At 41.1% G+C, this 18,320-nt stretch overlaps 1 protein-coding gene across 2 annotated transcripts in view; it reads left to right on the top strand.

Moving 5' to 3' along the window:
• The first annotated feature begins 16,006 nt into the window (after window positions 1-16,006).
• The window catches only part of VPS13C (vacuolar protein sorting 13 homolog C), a 74,920-nt gene continuing 72,606 nt past the window's right edge, over window positions 16,007-18,320 (top strand). For both annotated transcript variants that reach the window (XM_050978370.1, XM_050978371.1), the window contains exons 1-2: window positions 16,007-16,200; window positions 17,518-17,561. In XM_050978370.1, the coding sequence (XP_050834327.1) occupies window positions 16,101-16,200; window positions 17,518-17,561 (144 nt within the window). In that variant the 5' untranslated portion in view covers window positions 16,007-16,100. The remainder of the gene's footprint in view (window positions 16,201-17,517; window positions 17,562-18,320) is intronic.

Here is an 18,320-nt window from a genome sequence, read left to right as displayed (position 1 = left end):
ATTGGCAGAGCAGGACTTGCTCAGGTATATGAAGCAGAAAACATTGAATGAGGAAACTGGTGATATTAAAGTACATCATAAAACACAATTATTGACCTCCTAATTTAATGAAGCATTGCACCTCACTAGAATAAGCAATTTGTGCAATTGAATAGTTGAGGAAATAAGAGACCTATTTATACCTTCCAGTAGTTTAAAATGGTTCTAGAGGTGAAAACAAAACAAAAAAGCAAGGCCATGGTGATGTCAAGCTCACTGTCCAGGTGAGGAAAGATTTTGGATTTGCTAATTCATGATGTGCCTTGACTATATAGAGTATTTCCTCCCTCCTATTCCCCTACCCCTTCCAGTTTCTGAGTTTCTGTATACAGGCAGAAAGTGTGCCAGTAATGTAACAGGATTCTACTCTGTACACATGAGGGGGAAGCACCCAGCCAGACTCTACGTCCCTGCTCAGTGTGTATGAAAGCAGAGTCACAATATTTGCTGCTGCTGAATAAGTCCAGGTACCAGTGCATTGCAATGATTAATTTAACAAAGCTCACTTAGAAATGACACCACAAGTAACAGCTAATGGCAGGTTGTTTCACTCCTGTAAGTAAGGGCATATTAGCTGTTACTTTTAAGAAAGAACAAAGGGCTGAAAGTCTGTTCTTCCTAGACAGTCTGACAGATAAAATGAGAAGCTGTATATTTCTGATTGCTCAGGTGATCCCCACATAATTGCTGACACAGGTGTGTCAGCTGCTTGAAGCAGCTTTGGCCTGCAAAGGAGAGGGTGGATTTCCCCCTATGCATGATCAGGGCTCAGTATAATGTATAATCAAGGTGAATGCTTATCCCTTTCATGAGCCCAAGGGAGGTACAGATAGCACTCAGCCAGTCTGCCAGGGCCACCAGGCTTACTTGGTTTGTTTTGGAATTAACACTTGCTTCACACCTGGGACACAGTACCCAGCCTCCAAGTGCACCTGGACAAATGTTTTGAAGAACACTTTGCAACTGTAACTATGTGCCTGTCAGCCACTTAGTGCCACGAGCTGCTGATGTTTCTTGGTGCAGCTTTGACTTACCAAACAGGTTCTTGAGGCAAGGTTGGCCAAACAGTTTGGTTCATCAGCTCAGCAGTGAACATACCTCCCAGACTGCCTCAAAACCGTCAGATCACCGGACCTGCCATGAAAACAAATTAACTTGATATAAAAATTCTTTTAACCTGTAATTGAATGTTTTTGTCAGGGAAATTGCCGAATCCTCATTTCACATGAACAGATATGTGAGTCATTACAGTTGAGCATGTTTATTGTACATGGCAGTTCTTTTCAAAACACACGTTTAAACAGATGGCTTGTGTTGACTATTAAAGCAGTTCCTGCAATTAAGTTCAATCTGAACGAAGTCGACAGGGACTGACATTCTATTGACATCAAAGCTGCTGTACTGCATCTTCTCCCTACGAATGTTCAAATTTGGACCTGCTCCTGCAGCCTTACTGAAATGTCAACTGTGATAAGTCACGATGCAACTGAAGAGCAGAGATAAGGTACCTGGCGTCTTCCTAAATTACTTTTTGACAGGGATTTATTATTTACATATTCATGCTGTTACATTTCAATGGTGAAAGTCCATGTTTGAGCAAATTGTTAGAAATAAACACAGCAGTAGGAAGAAACTTGTCTATCTCTCTACAGATGTGGTGAGCTCAAACCACAGGCAAGTGAACTCCCCATACAAGGAGCCCAAGTCCACGGTGGTGCCGTGCTCTGCCCACGGTACTGCCCACATATGCTGCTGTCAGGCTTGTGGTCCTGCAGGAAAATGACAGAAGATAGGAATGGCCACATACATGGTGAAACCCAAAGCTCTTGAAGTGCAACGTTGTGTTGAGGCAGGATATTGCAATAGTGACTGGCAGAGGAGTGTGAGAGCAGCTCAGGTGACACTGCCCAGACTACAAAGCTGAGGTTGCTTTGGGGCTTTCTGACATGCAGCCCATTTCACTCTGTTTAAAAATGCCAGACAGGTTTCTCCTCTAAGAATTTTTTGCACAGTCTTTGGAATTTATGTAAGAATTCATTCCTGCAGCAAAGTGCTTCATACCTATGTGAAAAAATGTCTCCCTGTTTTTTGAGTCAGCTATTATCTTCATTTGACAATATGCAGGTCTTTCATTGGAAGAAACACTGAACAATTGTTCCCTCTTCACTGTCTTTTGTCACCAATGATTTTACAAGTCTTTCTATCAACTCATGTGTTTTGCAGCCTGAGGGATTCTATGCCATTTTTATAACTTTTTCCTTTATTAACTCGTCAGTAATTTTCTTACCTATCTCAGTCATCTCCAAACACCTGCCTGCAGCAGGTAATGTGTTGGCCCTGAAGCTGGGTTTGTACAGCTGCAACTCAGCAAAAAGGGTATCCAGCCCCTAGTGATCCATTTAGGAGCTGATGACTGTGACTTCTGAAGTGACACAGAGGAATGGGTGTAGCTAGATTTAGTGAATTAGAGTGACAGGAATAGTTTAACAAGCATGTCAGGTCTATTAGATACTGCTTACCTTTCCCTCCTTCCTTGGTACTCTCCTAAAGCAAATTCCACCTTTACTACTTTTTGTTCACTTTCATTTAGTAGTGGGAAAATATACATTTCATACATGTCTTCAGAAAGAGATGTTTTCTAATGTCCTTTCATTATCCAGTAGCAACTTTGTAAACATGCATGGGAGCAGCTTTCATACAGCACAGAGCTGTACAGTAGTTAAGCTATTTTTTCTTATCTGCTCTAGCAGGGCCTGTGACACACATTCTTGAAAGACCTCCAAGTGTCACTGCATGATGCTGGACAAGGCTGAGGTTGAAACAGAACAAGGTTCCTTCTATTTCCAAGTCTGGCACATGTTCAGTGTAGCAGTGAAACAGCCTCCATGCTGGAACTCCACCTCTGTTGGAGCAGAGAGCTCATTTGCAGTCACACACTTGCAAATAGCCAGGCAGCCATAGTCCACCATCTAATTAAGTCTGAACATTGATACATGCAAGCTTAACCACAACATTGATACATGCAAGCTTAACCACAAATAATTACCATTCTTTGAGTGGAATTCACTGCTGGAATTAAAAATCTCACTGTGTTTCTGAGAAAGACTTTCTGAGGAACAATATGAAAGCTCTGAAAAAAACATGCAGTGCTTAAATCTCTTCTGGTTTGTTTTTTATTACCTTTAACAAAATCTACACCTCATGAAGAAGAGCAACAGCTGTATATCTCATTACATAAGTTCTGACCTTTCATTTCAGTAAATATATTATAATAGTAACGAACTGTACAGAGTTATTATTTCAGCACTCTCAGATCATAAAAAAATCTAACTTCACCAAACAACACTTCATCTTAAACTCCTGAAAACCTATATACAATCTCTCACAAAGCCAGTGAAATATCCTGGCAAGAGTAGATTTTCTCTCTAGAAAGCTATAGTTAGCATTTTAGCTGACCACAGTTCTAGGAAGGAAGTCTTGAACCCAAAGGGAGAACAGCCTGGATGCTTCTCCAGTAAGATGTAACTACAGCAACCACAAGGCACAGCTATTTGCCTTTATGGAAAGGAGCAAAGTTGTGCTGGAGCTTGATTAAATATTTGTGAAGCTGACTTAACATCCTTTTTCCAGGTGAACCTATCATGCTCTAAACAGCTGTGTAAAAATAACCTGTGAAAACAGATTCTTTTTATAACTTTTCTTGAAAAATGGCTCCAGAGAAGTACAGGTGATGAAGAGGTACCAGAAACATTAGGAAGCTGATTAAAATTGTAGCTCAAAAAGCTGGTTATTAAGGTTGCTTGATATTTCTTGTCATTGGAGCTGGATTTCAGCCATTGCTAACTTTGTCACATCACAAGTTTTTGGTCTCATGTTTTCTAACCTGGATGTTAACCTCAGACTGTATTTTAATGAGAAAATGATTCATTTTTCTTGTTTCTGATCAAGCTGAGTGTACATGAACTCTAAAGAGTAATTAAGCCTGTTTTGCCCATGCATGCAAACAGAGTCAGACTTTGCCCATCAAAGCTGCACTGGGCCCAGCACAGAGCTGGTATTTTTTTGTGCCTACATTGATCCTGTGCTAATGGAACCTAATGGATGTATGATAAGAAGGAGGAGTGAAGGAGGAGGGAGGGGTCACCTCAGGGAGCTGGCAGGACATGGCAGCCCTCTGCAGGAGTGGGTAATGACACTGGGAAGACAGTGGTGGCTGGGGGGGACCAGCCCAGCTGGCCAAGGACTCAGCAGGAAAACAGCTCAGAGAACTGGGGCTCTGAGAAAACAAGAGAGGGAAGAGAGTCAAACTAGCAGAAGTGGTAAAGCAATGGAGATTTTGGAGGGACTGTAGCTGTACTGGTCAAGGTAAGAAAATCAACAATAGAGGCAGTTTCTCAAGCAGCAGAACCAGTTTTTTGGGTTTGAGAATAAAATATCCCAGCTTGATAGAATTTATCTTTTAACGTGTGTTTTCTGAAAAGTGTTTTAAAACAACCTATTTCAAAAGTATAACATTAACATGATTGCTACCATCATAGGATGCAGCCAGATCTTTGCTGGAGCAGAAGCTTCCCAAGTTATTTCTGAAGGATATTGGGAGTGGGAAATTGTTGGTCAAAGGGCAGGGGATGATGGAGGAAGGCAGCCAAGGTAGTCACTTTGAGCGAGAGGGAATCTGATGAACGCTGCTGGTTAGCAATGAATGCCTGCAGGTTACACCCATAAGAATTTCTCAAATCCAAATTATGGAACAAATTGAAGGAAAAATGGCCACCTTATGGCTGTTGAATTTTCCTCCCTACTGTGTTAAACAAATGATATCATTTTGCTGGTGTGTTATTTTCAGCTTCCTGTTTTTAAGCTTACTGGCATTTCCTCCAGTCCCAGAAAAACTAATTTACTGAGAGATTACAGAGCAGTTAGTGTTTGTGTTGGTTTAGGCAGACACTCAGATTTTGCCTGACATTAAAGACTAATCTCTGCTTCCCTTTGGCTTGTTTATAAATGCAACAAACTTTCCACAGTCACATAGGTAAATAAGGATCTTTACAAGTAAAGCAGGAAAATTAACGTGGTCCTCTTTGAAAAGTTGTATACACTTGAAAACAGCTCTCATTGTAACCTTGTGTCTGCTGAGCATCACTAGGGTTCCTGGTCTGTCCTTCCATGTTCTGTGCTGCCAACTCTGAGGAATGGAGGTCTTTTTGGCAGTGGCCCTGATAAACTGCTAGGCCATAAAGCTTGATACTCGGATAGAAGTAGGTGTGAAGGATGATCAGATATTTATTTTGTGGTTTAAATTAATTTTGTGGTTTGGTGTTCCCCCCCCTCCCCAGCCTTTTCTACAATGAACAGATTTTGCTTTTTTCCATCCAGTGGCAGTCTGTCTGCATGTATCAAAGCAGAGTATGAACCATCATTCAGGAGACATCTTGTGAGGCATCCTGGCCATGCTGGCAGCTGTGGCACAGTGGAGGTGGCCTCGTTCTTCTCTGTCATTTGCCTTTGGCAACTGAGTGTGTAGAAAGAGGTGGTGCAAGCAGGATACACACACCTTTAAGCTACAAAGTAATTCTTTGTTGCCTTATGCACATAGTAGGGACTGACAAGTTCCCAGGCTAAGGAGAGCTGGCAGGGACCTGACAGCAACAGGAGAAAACAGTGTTGTCTTGTTCCCTTGTACCAGGTCACCCTCAGAGCTGCTGAGTTGCCATCCTTGAATCCCTGGTTTTGATTTAGGTCTTTATGCCTTTCCAGGAAGTGACATTCTCCATCTCAACAATCTTGCCTCTGTCTGTAAAATTCTTTCTCGTTTTCTCCAGCCCCAGCTGACCCAACTCTAATGAAGGCCTTTGTTTTTATAAGTCCTAACTTGTGTTTCATGAAAAATTTGCAAAAGGCTGTTAAATATGAAGACATAATCTAGTTCTGTGTGCTTTCTTGTATTTTATTGTTTTAAATGATAAGGGTAAATATGAGCATCACAGAAGCACATCACAGAGGCTCAACTACTGTAAACTAAAATGAGCAATATTATAGTCCAGCCAAAATGACAGTTCAGATTAGATCATGTGTTCACAACTTTATGAAGTCATAAATCTGGTACAGTATGTAATCAAAGCATGTGCCTACCAAAGAGCAGAATGGCTATTTGTTAATTTTGCATCAGGTGTTTGAAACAAGAGTTGTTTCCCTTTGGTAAGGGCCTGTCTGTAACTTGAGCAACCTGGGATTGCCAGGGCCAGGGTTTGCTGCATGGTGGGTATTGACTGCAAGAGAGGAGAAAGCCTCTTCAGCCAGGGTTAAGGAACTACAGAGATCTAAGCAGGCCCTTTGCTATTTTCTGCTCCAACACTTTCTCCTGGAAATCTCATTGTAGTTGCAGAGCTATTGTTTACCTTTTTGTTGCCTTTACCTACATGAGCACAATGCCTGCCATTGGTTTTGCATAAAGGTTCATCTCTGGACCAGCCTCAGGATTAACAATGGTAGATCAATATGGCAACTTTCAGATCACTCTGTTTTGATCTCAATTTAATCAACAGGATTATGAGCTGAGGTTTGCTTTTCAGCTAATTATGGACTGTCTCTACAAACCGGTACTGTCTGATTTTCTGCACTGGCTGACAGTCAAGTTAATGGTGCACTTTGTCATAATCTGTGCAACCCAGTCCTCTCCAAGTGGGAAATCTTTAAACTTATGCCCTCTTCAGAGCTGGGGCTCATCCCTGTATGCTACAAATGAAAATCTCAGAAAGAATCCAGTTATCTATTTTAGGTTAGGTAACTGGAATTTTTTTTTTTTTTTTCAGTTCATCTGAGAACATGTAATAATTCATGTGCCAGCTGTGTTTTTCAAGATTATTCTTTTGTGTCCACTGAAGTTTTGGAGTTTCTGTGTGATCTGTACACATTTTCTTTCATAAAAAGTACAAATTTAAACTGCTGTAAATGTAGGTAAGTTGCCATGTCTAGTCTTTACACTACATAAATGGGTTGTAATTTGGAGTATCCTCCATTAAAATCCCACTGTAAATTCTATGGTTACATATTCTTAGTGTTTCTTACATATTCAGTAAAAGCTAGTGTTATACAAAATATTTTTAAGTGAAAAAATATATTTCTATACAGCTTATTAGCATTAACTGTGAAAAAATTGGAAAAAACAATTTTTTCCAATAACAGCCTGAAAAACTCCTATATGAATGAACTGACTGATGCCTTAATTAATTATGAGATGCTTTTATCCTTTCCTGGCTACACTGATTCCCAGAAACAGTGGTGCTTCTGCACACAGTTTAACTCCCTGGTAAACACACCCATCTGCTCAGTGTTTTCCTTCCTGCATAACTTTTACCTCAGTGGCAAAAGCAGCTGACTGAGAGCATTAGGCAAGAAATACATCTGTTGCTGAAGATCACCTTGTTAGAATGAAATGGGAAGCCAGGCAATGATGATTCTCTCAGATGATCCCTATGTTGATAAACGTCAGCTAGTGTTGTCTTAGATAGCATAGGTTCTATCATCACCATAGCACAAGGATTTCATATTATCAGAGCTTCATACCTTCTTAATGCTCCTCACAAGCAGCTCCTCTACACACTGCCTGTTCCAGATCCTTGCAGTAATCTGACTCTCCTCACTCCTCTTTCCTTACTCTTAATGTAGCACTAGTTCTTATTGATTACAGGTGTAGCCTGTCAAGATCAGGCCTGCCTCCAGTCTTCAGCAACTAGTCCAGCTGTAACTCATTGGGGGACAAGATCACCCTCTCAAGATCACCCTCTACAAGCTAGAGTTCAAGGGTGTGGGTGACAGGACACTTCAGTGACTTTCCCTTAATGCTTATGTGTCAAAGAACATTTTTATTTACTTCTTGGAGGCTCTTATAATTTAAACTTGCTTTTCTCAAAATTGTGCATTCTCAAAGTCAATAAAATTTGATGTGATTATTGGCCAAACTGCTGTGTCATGGAAATCATTATCATTCCATTCTCTCCAAATATTTTTCTTTGTCTCAAGAGAAGTAGTGTCATCTTCAGATTTGACAACTTAAATGGCAGAAGTACACACAGAGTGTTCCTATGGAGTTTAGAGCAGTGGAAGGATCATTTCAAACTCTGATAGACACTGGAGTTGGGCCCCTTTCATGCTGGTAACAAGTTGCAGAAGTAGGATGCCAGCAAAATTCAGCTCACCAAAGGCACTTCTACTGACTGTCTCTGTGCTTTGTACACAAAAATCTCATGTTCCCAGTTTTATTCCATGGAATTTTCCAAGAGCAGCTGTCAGTTTCACAGGTCCCAGAGCCTCTACAGGGAAGAAATGTCACTGCAGACCAGACAATTTCAACAGCACAGTCTAGTTCCCATGTTATTCTTGTGCTGTTGTACTACAATGCTGAATACAGAATCTGGTCTGCTGGTTGCTGTAATGGCAAGTGTTTGATGTGCTCACTGTTCTCATGAAGTGAACACAGACAAACTGCATGGATTGTGTGTTTTGTGGTAATTGTACCTTTAGGTGTGCTCAGCTGCACTGATCCTCATCGGAGAACACTGTCTCACCAGGGAGTTTGCCAGCTTTCAAGCTGAATTTTGTTTGGAGGCTGTGCATCCCCATGCTGACTTCAACTTCTTCCAGAGGATCAGGAGATATCTTCCATGTTTGGCAGTCCCTGGTTTTTAAAGTGAGGACTGACTGTTCTATTCTGATTTTAACTCTGTGTAGATCTTATCCTGTGCATTTTAGAGTAGAGAAAATAAAAATTGAAATGACACAGACTGTCTGCAGGAGCAATGCTTCATGCTGAGACAAAATACCTGGGTATCTACCCAGGAGAGAATCTGGTATTATATAGGTGAGCAAGTTGAGTAAGTGCAGCATGGATAGGCAGGCTACAAGGTGTACTGGAGACTACTATTTAGAGGTGTCAGCTGGATCAAAAATATTTAGTTTGGTATTTAAAGGATTTTTAAACTGAGATTAAAAATAAAGAAAGGTTTGAAGATGAGTGGTTTCTGATCTAGCAGTAGAATTCAGATGGATCCCTGTGTCCATGCAGCTAACCCCTTTATGTGACTAGGATTTGCTATAATGTGTAAGGCAATTTGATGCATGTCCGTAGTTCAGGATTACTACTTTGCATTCTTTAATACATAAACCAAGAGATTTGTCATTCCAATAATCTGATTTGCACAGACTACTGCAGCACAACACGTGAGTGCCTAGTTCAGGTACATGTTCATTTAACACAGTACTTCTTTGTTATAGTAACACCAGGAAAAAAGTACATATGGTTTCTGCTGTCAAAAATAAAGATGTAGAAATGTAGTAAGCAGAGGCTCCTAATTTCTTTCTCATCTGCCAATACAACCTTCCACCTAAAAAGCCCACTCACCTGTTAAAGGTAGTTGTTAAGCTATTATTTTATTAGGTATTATTAACCAGCTTCCTCCTGATAAGTGACAGCATACAATATGTACAGTAACTTAAAGTACCATTTGTATCCATAGGCTTCAGCCTTTCCAAGTCACGTATGCTAAATGTGACTTGGAGGGTTAATGTTTCATGAAAAAGGCAAGCTTCAGAAATCAGGTTAATCTATAAATAGCTTCATTACTGAATGTTGGCATTAAGGGCTGTGTAATATTTTGAAAATTAGGGGTTTGTGTTTTTCAGTATTTTCTATGAAAAGTTAACATACAGTCTGGGCCAGGTTGCCTTTTTTGCTTCCTAAGCAGCATACAAGAGGCTGTGGGGACAATCCACTTTGTACCTAAGAGGTCACAAAGACTGGGATACAGCTAGAACTGTCAAAAATCAACCTGAGTAGGATGTTGCCAAAGAACTCAATTCTTTGGCATTTCTTCCTCTCTGTTTTTATGGAAAGCCTTTTATTTATAAAATATGAAGTGAAGGACAAGGAAAAGGAAGTGGCACTAATTTGTAGGAGAGCTGTACCTAACAAGGAGCCTTTCTGCTGAGGGGACCATGACACTCCAGTGCCACTTTCTGATTTGGCACAGTTGTATTACAGCTTTGAAAAACATGGGTTCAGCACAATCTGAGTGTCAAACTTGACATCTACAACCATGTATGAAATGTCACTATTAAAGTTTCCAATGGAAGTGAAGCCAGGATTTCACTAGAACAGTATCAGTACTTACATGAATTGCCTGTTTGAGTGGTGGCAGTGTTGCACAGTCATATTGCCTGTGGGGAAAAATAGTTGCAACTCTTGGCTACAACTTTAAGTATCTAAAAGTTAGAAAAAGCCAAAACATACTGATGTTCCAGAGAAGATTGGAAAGCCAAATATAAGAGTGACATTTGAGGCAGACTTTTGGTCTTAAAATCAGGCTTGAGCTGCTTAGTTTTTCTTATCTGTTGAGAAGAACTAAAGAATTTAAAGGCAGATATTATGTGGTTGAGTTCAAGTACAGTATTCAAATATGTTGTACCTTGTGACCTTCAAGTGGCTCATTTCTGGAATAACTGATAACTTGCTGCTTATATTTGGCTACTTACTTCTAATATGAGAATCCTGGTCTAATAAATACCCAGATTATGCATATAAAAAAATAAAGCTGCAATGGTAAATGTACTTTTCTTCAATTGAAATACAATAAACCCTGAATTTAGATGAGCTTTAAAAATGACATTTTAAAGTTAGTTCCTCATATGAAAGTTAGTTTCAACAATAAAATGGCAATATAAAGACCACATTTTTCTGTAATGAGAAATGACAGTAGCCCTTAGTCTTTGCAATCTTGCTGAGGTGTGTGGAAAGATGTACCCCCAAACCCAGCAACTTACCCTCTCTTGAGTGTGGCCTTGCAGGGTCTGCAGAATGTGTGACCCACTGGGGAGCAGCCTCCACAAGTTCAGCTTTGAATAGCAGATTTTGCACCCCTTGAAGCACCCAGCCAGTGTACAGAGTAAAGAAGAAAAGGAACATAGTTGCATTAAAAAGCTGCTCAGAAGACTGTAATTCTCTCATTATGACTTACTGGGTTTTGCTGGAGGACTCTTCCAATGTCCAAGTGAATGTGCAAAAACCTGAAATTTTAGGAAGGGCAACGGCTTGGCTTTGGATAAATAGATGTTTATGTGTGCTTCCACAATGAATAAATTCAAGCCCTTGTCCATGAATGAATTTACACTTATAATTTAAAATAAATATGTTCTGTCCAGACTAGACTACTATTGCTTTGTTCCTCACTTAAAGGCAGCATATTTGTTAAAATAAGCACATTTTACTTTCAACCAATTTTCTACCTAACTAGTGGCATTTTCATCTTCATAGCTATGACTCTCAAAATTCTGTCAGACAAAGCCCTCATGAAAAATTAAGTTAGATTCTTCTTATGGTGGAACTTAGCTGGTTTTTGAAGATTCCCTGGCTCAGGATAAAATACAGCAATGTAATTTAGATTCCAAACTTCAGCTGATATGACATGCATGTGATCAATACTGATAAGATAAACAAAGCCTCTTGGCCTAGAAATTTCATGCAGAAATGCAGATCTATAATAAATCTTTCAGATGCTGATAAGGTGTAGTACATAAAGGAAATGATTCTTCAGACTCTATTGAAAACCACCTGTCACAGTCAGACTGGCCATGGAGCTGTCATCATCTGTGGATACAGCATTATTTCATACCATGTGGTGTTTACACTTTGCAGTCCTTGTTTTTTCTAATCACGTGAAAGCTGTAAAGATCTTTGGGTCTAGTCCTTTAACTAAGGCCGGTGGGAATTCTAGTTTTTAAAATCTAGATTTCTCTGAAAACATATTTATAGAAGCCAGTGAGGATAATTTTATGCAGGGTTTGTCTTGTAGAATAATGGGTACACATTTATTTATTTATTTATTTATTTATAAACAGATGTGGCCTTTTCATAGGAGGAAAAAATATAATCATTGTGTTCAGATTTAGACAACATGTCTGGTTTAAAATTATTCTGAGAAACAGAACTGGGCTTTCTGCAGATGACTGAAGTTATTTTTATGAATAAGACAGGCTTCTATTTGCATATCATCAAGTTCTTACAGATTTGTGCACAGCAAGTCTTTTATATTTTGTTGTTGGATCACAGAGAGAATCTAAGACATACAGTGAAACAGTATCACAGCTTTTTGCAGATGTCATTTCTTCTCCACTGAGAACTGAGACTCTCCAGCTGTTACAAGGGAAAAGGGAAAGCAGATTGCTGTGTGTTGGCATCTTCTTAGTGCATTAGACATCTTAATATATCTTAACCTGTTGGGTTTACTTGCTGCTAATAAGATTAAATGTTGCAAAAATTCCTAAGAAATGTCTTAATTGTTAGCAGTGTTCTAAGTAGTATCAGTTGTTTTAACTATTTTGCTAATCTAGTCCTTGTAATTTGGGTGACATAACTCTTTAAGCACCTTTTGTTTTCATTTATTGTCTACAAGGGCATTCAGCACTAATGAATGCCTGAATCTCCTGTGTATTAGTTAGAAAAAAAGATTAAAACCAGTGCAAAATGAAGTTATTATAAAAATTTAAAATCAAAAGATAAACAGATAAAGATAAAAGACTAACCACAGTATCAAATACTACTATTTTACAGCATACCAAACTTTTCTTTAGAAAAGACAAATTGGCAAGAACATGAATACTGATCTCTTTCATTTGTTAGGTCCAGAATTATGGACTTTAAGTATATAGTTACTTCTGAGTCTGTAACAATCCAAAATTGTGACAAGGGAAATCCTCAGTAGTTGGAAGGAATGAAACATCCCTCATAATGAGAGTCCACAAGGGACTGGCTGCTCAGAAAGGCTGTGACATAATTGGTTTTTGGAGATTTTCTAAAGTTGTCCAAACACTTTTGGCTTTGGCAACCTGATCTAACTCACCACAAAGTCCTCTTATCTCTGGAGACTTTGTGAGGAGAGTTGATGCAACATTACCTGGCTGATTTCCCAACTGCTAGCAGGCATACATTCTGTTTAGAGAGGTACAGTGGATAAAATTTGCCATCTGTTCACTTGCCAATAGTCAGAGGGTAGGAGCTGAGACTTTATAATATTAATGCAGTAAAACAGGAGAAGAAAGCTTGGCTATTGAGCTTTCAGTCCATGTACCCACCTCAGATTAGAACTGCTGTGGCTAATATTTATTTATGTATGCAAGATTGTGTAACAGGCAACTCTAAACAGATACTTGTTGTTGCAGCTAATCATAAAACTGAAGCTCTAAATGCTATTTTCAATGCAGATTTCTTGTCTTTTTTTAGGCTTCATATTTTTGGTAAAGGTTTCCTTAAGATGTTTGATCAAACCTTGCCACATAAAATAGCAGACCTACGAAGTTAAGTGTCACAATCTTGTATTTTTTTTTTTTTTTGGTAAATTAGTGCAGTGATGGAATCATCAGATCCTCTTATTTAACAGAGTGCAGCAATAATATAAAAGAAGCCTTTATACAGCAACTAAAACATGTTTTTGATGACTTTCACCTGAATAAAGCTAATTAATTAATTCATATTTTTCAAACCTATCACTAGGAAAAGGCAAGTAGAGTGCCTGGGGTTTTCCCCAGGAAGAATTAACATTATTTGTGTATTCAATGAATGGTGGGTTAATACCAATACTTCTGTTTGTCCTGGATCTGTTCTCCTAGATACAGAATCCTTATGCCATATACCTGTGGATGAGGGGGTTTTGGGGTTGTTTCCTTCTCCCCCACCCCCTTTGGACTGTTTACCTTTCTCACTGAGAGCACACCAGGAATGGCACCTACCTCCAGACTGAGCAGCATTAATGTCATTTCTGACTGGTGCCCTATCTGCAAGGGAGGCTCAGGCAGATGAACAAAGGATTGTTGGTAACAGAGGTGCAATAATATGTGTCTTTATTTTCAAGTAATGTTGCAGTACTTAAACCACACATATGGTTGATAAAATATCTAATAAAACTGCTCACAGGTTTTCCATTCCTAATTCCATTTCATTTTCCTTTTATTTTTAAAAATCTATGTAGGATTTACTGAAATGGGATATCTGACACAAATGTGACTGGCTGGTGGTCTCCTCCAGGTTAAATCACACTCCTTCAGGAGTATAAATTCATGGGGTTCTTTAAGTTCTTTAGAACAACACTTTGTCAATCAGGATATTTTTTAAACATATAAAAACTACTTTTGTGGTCTTCAACACTCTTTATAATTGTGATTAACTTTTGGTTTTTTTTTTCTGTGCAGAAACGATGACCATTATGAAAAGTGAAGTAAAGGACAAATATATCATCCTGGTTATTGCATAATTGTTACAGAGAAAATTTACTGCCACTGATTTGCACAATTGTTCTTCAATTGATGTACAACTGCCCCCAATTAGCCAGTACTTTTGCTTAAGCTTTAGTTATTCAGCTGTGGTTTGTGTACACAGAAGTAAAAATCTTTTAAAACTTCATTTTTAAAAATGACTAATGAAAATTCATTACCTAATAGAATGGCAGCAGGAGGTTTATTCACAATTTCCTGACATGCTTTCTTCCATTGTCTCTTCCCTGTGACGGGAAAAGCCAAAACTGTACAAAACAATTAAACAAAACAATTAAACATATAGGTAGGCATATACATATATATATATATATATATATATATAAGTGCTCCTAGCAAAGCTCTGTGGATTTACCTTCGCTGCAGCAAGAGGGAGCTTGCAAGCCTGAAACACAGGCTGTAACAGAACCAGAGTGGTAAGAGTTGCTGATGGACCTTTCCTTTGTCAAACTTACATATTTTTCTTCAGCTTTGTGGTTTTGTAAATTTCGCTTGCACTAAGCTCCACAATACATCTGAATGCTATTTAAAGCAACATTTGTCTCACCGTGTCATATTTATGTGGTGTTGATGTATTTTACATACTTTTGAGGGTGAATCCTATTGCTAATACTGTTTTCTACTCTCTGGAATATATTTTTAGACTGAATGTGCCATTTTGAGCTACCAAGTGCTGTGTTTCCATGAATAATTGAGCTCCTACGAGTTCAGAATGACTTTACAAAACCAGTTTGAGATTAGCATCCCAGAGATTTAAAAATTTGTTCCAGGGTTGATACTGCTACCTGCAGGCTCACCACATGGAGCAGCACATTCTTACCTACTTACTCTGCAGTGCCATTACCTCTAAAACACCTGGGCTTTGAGACTTTTTTCTCATTTGTGTTTATTTCCTCTGTGACCTTCCTGAAGTGGCAGATTAACCGTTTAAACAGGTTAAATAGCAGTTTTTAAAACAGAAATAGAGATTAACCGTTTAAACAGGTTAATTAGCAGTTTTTAAAGCAGAAATAGTTTCTAAAGGCACTGTAAGCACACCCAGATTCCGTCAATCCCAGGTGAACTGCCGTGAGCAATTCGCCCTGGGATGGCACCAGCCTCGCCAGGGCCCCAAACGCGGCCCTACACAGGCGGACGGCGGTACCGGGGCGTCTCTCGGCGGGACCCGTCTGAGGGGAGCCCGAGGGCCGCTGGGCCGGCCGCCTTCCCCGCACCCCCGCCAGCCTCCAGCTCAACCCGCACGGCTCTCCGGGGCTGCTGAGGAGCCGAGGCGCGGTGCCGGTGACAGGACGGTGCCTGCAGGTGAGAAGCCGGGGCGCGGTGCAGGTGACAGGACGGCGCCCGGAGCCGCTCCTCCCTCACGCGTTCTCCTCGCCGCGCGAAGCGCCGGGGGAGCCGCGGCTGCGGCCACGGATCCGCGCCGCAAGGGGGCGCTGTGTGCCACCGCCTCGACCCCGCCCCGCTCCGCGCGCTCGTTCGGCCCCGCGGCTCTGAGCGCCGGCGGCGGGTTCGGGATCCCCCACGGCCGCCTGGCGTCTGGCCGTGCCCGGCACTGCCGCGGCGCCGAGTCCCCCCACGTCCCCACCTCCGCACCCCGGCAGGCGCTGGGCTGCGCCCCGCCCCGTCAGCTGACTGCCGGGGGCGCGCCCGCGCTGGGTCACGCCGTGCTCGCCGCCCCCTCCCCTGCGCTCCGCTCCTCTCCCCTCCCAGCCGGCGGCCGCGGCGGTGGGGCCGCCTACGCCATGGTGCTGGAATCAGTGGTGGCGGATCTGCTGAACCGCTTCCTGGGCGACTATGTGGAGAACCTGAACAAGTCTCAGCTCAAGCTGGGCATATGGGGGGGTAAGGAGCCCCTTCCCTCTGCCGCTCCCGGGCCGCCGGAGTCACCGGGGATAGGGTCTCGCTGGCCGCGGTTGCCCTGTGAGGGGTGCGCGGGCCGTGGGAGAACCGACCCCTCTGAGGGGCGGGCGGTGGGTTTGCGGCCCCCTGTGAGCAGAAGGCGAGTTCCGGGGCCGCGGCCCTCCGAGACGGATGGACGGTCGGTGTGTGGCCGCGCAGTCCCCGCTCCCTTGGAGCACCGTCGCTCCTTGTGTGCCCCTCGTCCCTGTCGCCCTCCTTCGCGTCGGTCTCTGGGGCGGGGGTAGGGGCGCACGGCGCTGGCCTCGGAGCTCTTCGAGGGAGGAAACGGCCGACACCGATAAACCCCCTGTTTTTTCTCCTATTCCTTCTCTCGGGTGCTGGGTGGAAGCACGATGGTGCTGTTGGATCTGTGGGCGGGCTCATGGCGCAGTGCCCCGGGTGGCGGGAGCGCTGGGTGCCGGTGCAGCCGATGGGGTGCTTGGGGAGCCGAGTGTTTCAGTTCTCGGTGTAAATAATGCGTGTTAAACAGCCGGGATAGTGCATGTGCGTGGAGTAGCTGTTCTCGGTGAATGTATCAAAACATTGCCGTTCGCTACGCTGTAGTCATGCAGAAAACCAGCTGAAGTGCTGCCTAGGGAAGCTGGCTGGTTTAGGTGCCTTCCCTAGGTAGGTCATCACCTTATTTTTGCTCGTCATGGTTGTACGTATTTTACCATTTATGCAATATTAATACTTACACTTCAAATGGAATATAGCCCTAAGGAATCATCTGACATTAAACCACTAAGAGGTATATTATATGGGCTTTCCTTGGGTATAATTCTGTGCCAGTGTTTCATTTAGAAATCCTATTACGTTGTTTGCGTCAGGAAAAGTTAATGTGTTTGTGAAAACAGGCATATGTTTTTGTGGCTCTATGATTCATGATTTTTCTGTGATGTGAAATCATGAAAAACAAGATGCCATTTTCCAAGTCTTCCCTACATTGATAGAACTGCAGTTGTCATTCACACTGAGTGAGTAATAAGAAAGTCTTCCTATTCTTGTGGGTGTATTTAATAGAGTAGAAACATGTCAACATCTAAGTTGGTGACATTTTTATCATCTCTTCCAACTGAAATTTTAAGCTATGTTTAGTGGCTCTTACAAATTACATGTTTATTGTGCTATTCTGTAAATGGAATAAGGTTTTCAGGTTTTACTCAAAAGTACTTGTTAGGATTGTGGTTGTGTTCCTTTTTCTACCATAACTAATACTTGAAGTAATTTTTTCTGTACTTCTCCCTTTCTTCTAAACAGGTAATGTGGCACTTGATAATTTACAGATAAAGGAGAATGCATTGGTAAGTATCCTAAAAACTTCAAATTGCTTTTATGGGTCTAAAGACTGAGACTTAGGATAAAATGTTGCTCACTGTAGTCTCACAAAAGGATACACTGAGTTCTTTTTTACTGGTTTTAGGAGGCAAGTTCTCATTTAGTGTTTCTAATTTTGCTCTTTTTACTGGAAGAGAGAAAGAAAAGCTGTGGTTGAAAAACAAGAAGTAACTTGCATTAAGTTCCCATACTCTTGTCTGGAAAAACAAATGACTTGGCTAATTTTCATGTTCTTCATTTTGGATATGAACATCTGTACTACTGAGAGACTCTTGCTCCCAAATTTAATGTTTCAACTTCACTCAGCTTCATTAAAGAGAACTGTTACTCCTCTGTGCATTGAAAACACATTGGATCTTTATATGACCTGATCACTGGCTTCTCTTGGTTATTCTAAAGTTTCTTATTTTGCTTGTCCATTTCATCCATTCCTGATGGCTTTGTTGTATTTCAAATCTATTGCTACAAATATCTTCATGTTTAGTAGATAAGAAAAGAAAGAAGGGTTACTTTGTACACACCTTTCCTTCTTTATGGGGATTGATTCAGATTCCAGCAGTTCTGATGTAGAAAAATGCAAAGTCATGTGTGTGACTGACCTGAGCTGAGACCAAATCAAGAACATAAAGTAAGAGATGGTTCTGTCAGCCTTACAAGTGCAATGTGTTAGATTTCCATGCACAAGTAATTATAAGAAGGTCAGTATTGAACACCACTTTTAGAGA

Source organism: Serinus canaria, chromosome 10 (assembly GCF_022539315.1).
Source record: "Serinus canaria isolate serCan28SL12 chromosome 10, serCan2020, whole genome shotgun sequence".
Classification (NCBI taxonomy): domain Eukaryota; kingdom Metazoa; phylum Chordata; class Aves; order Passeriformes; family Fringillidae; genus Serinus; species Serinus canaria.
Note: the sequence above shows the minus strand (reverse complement) of the source record. Positions and strands in the feature narration are given on the sequence as shown.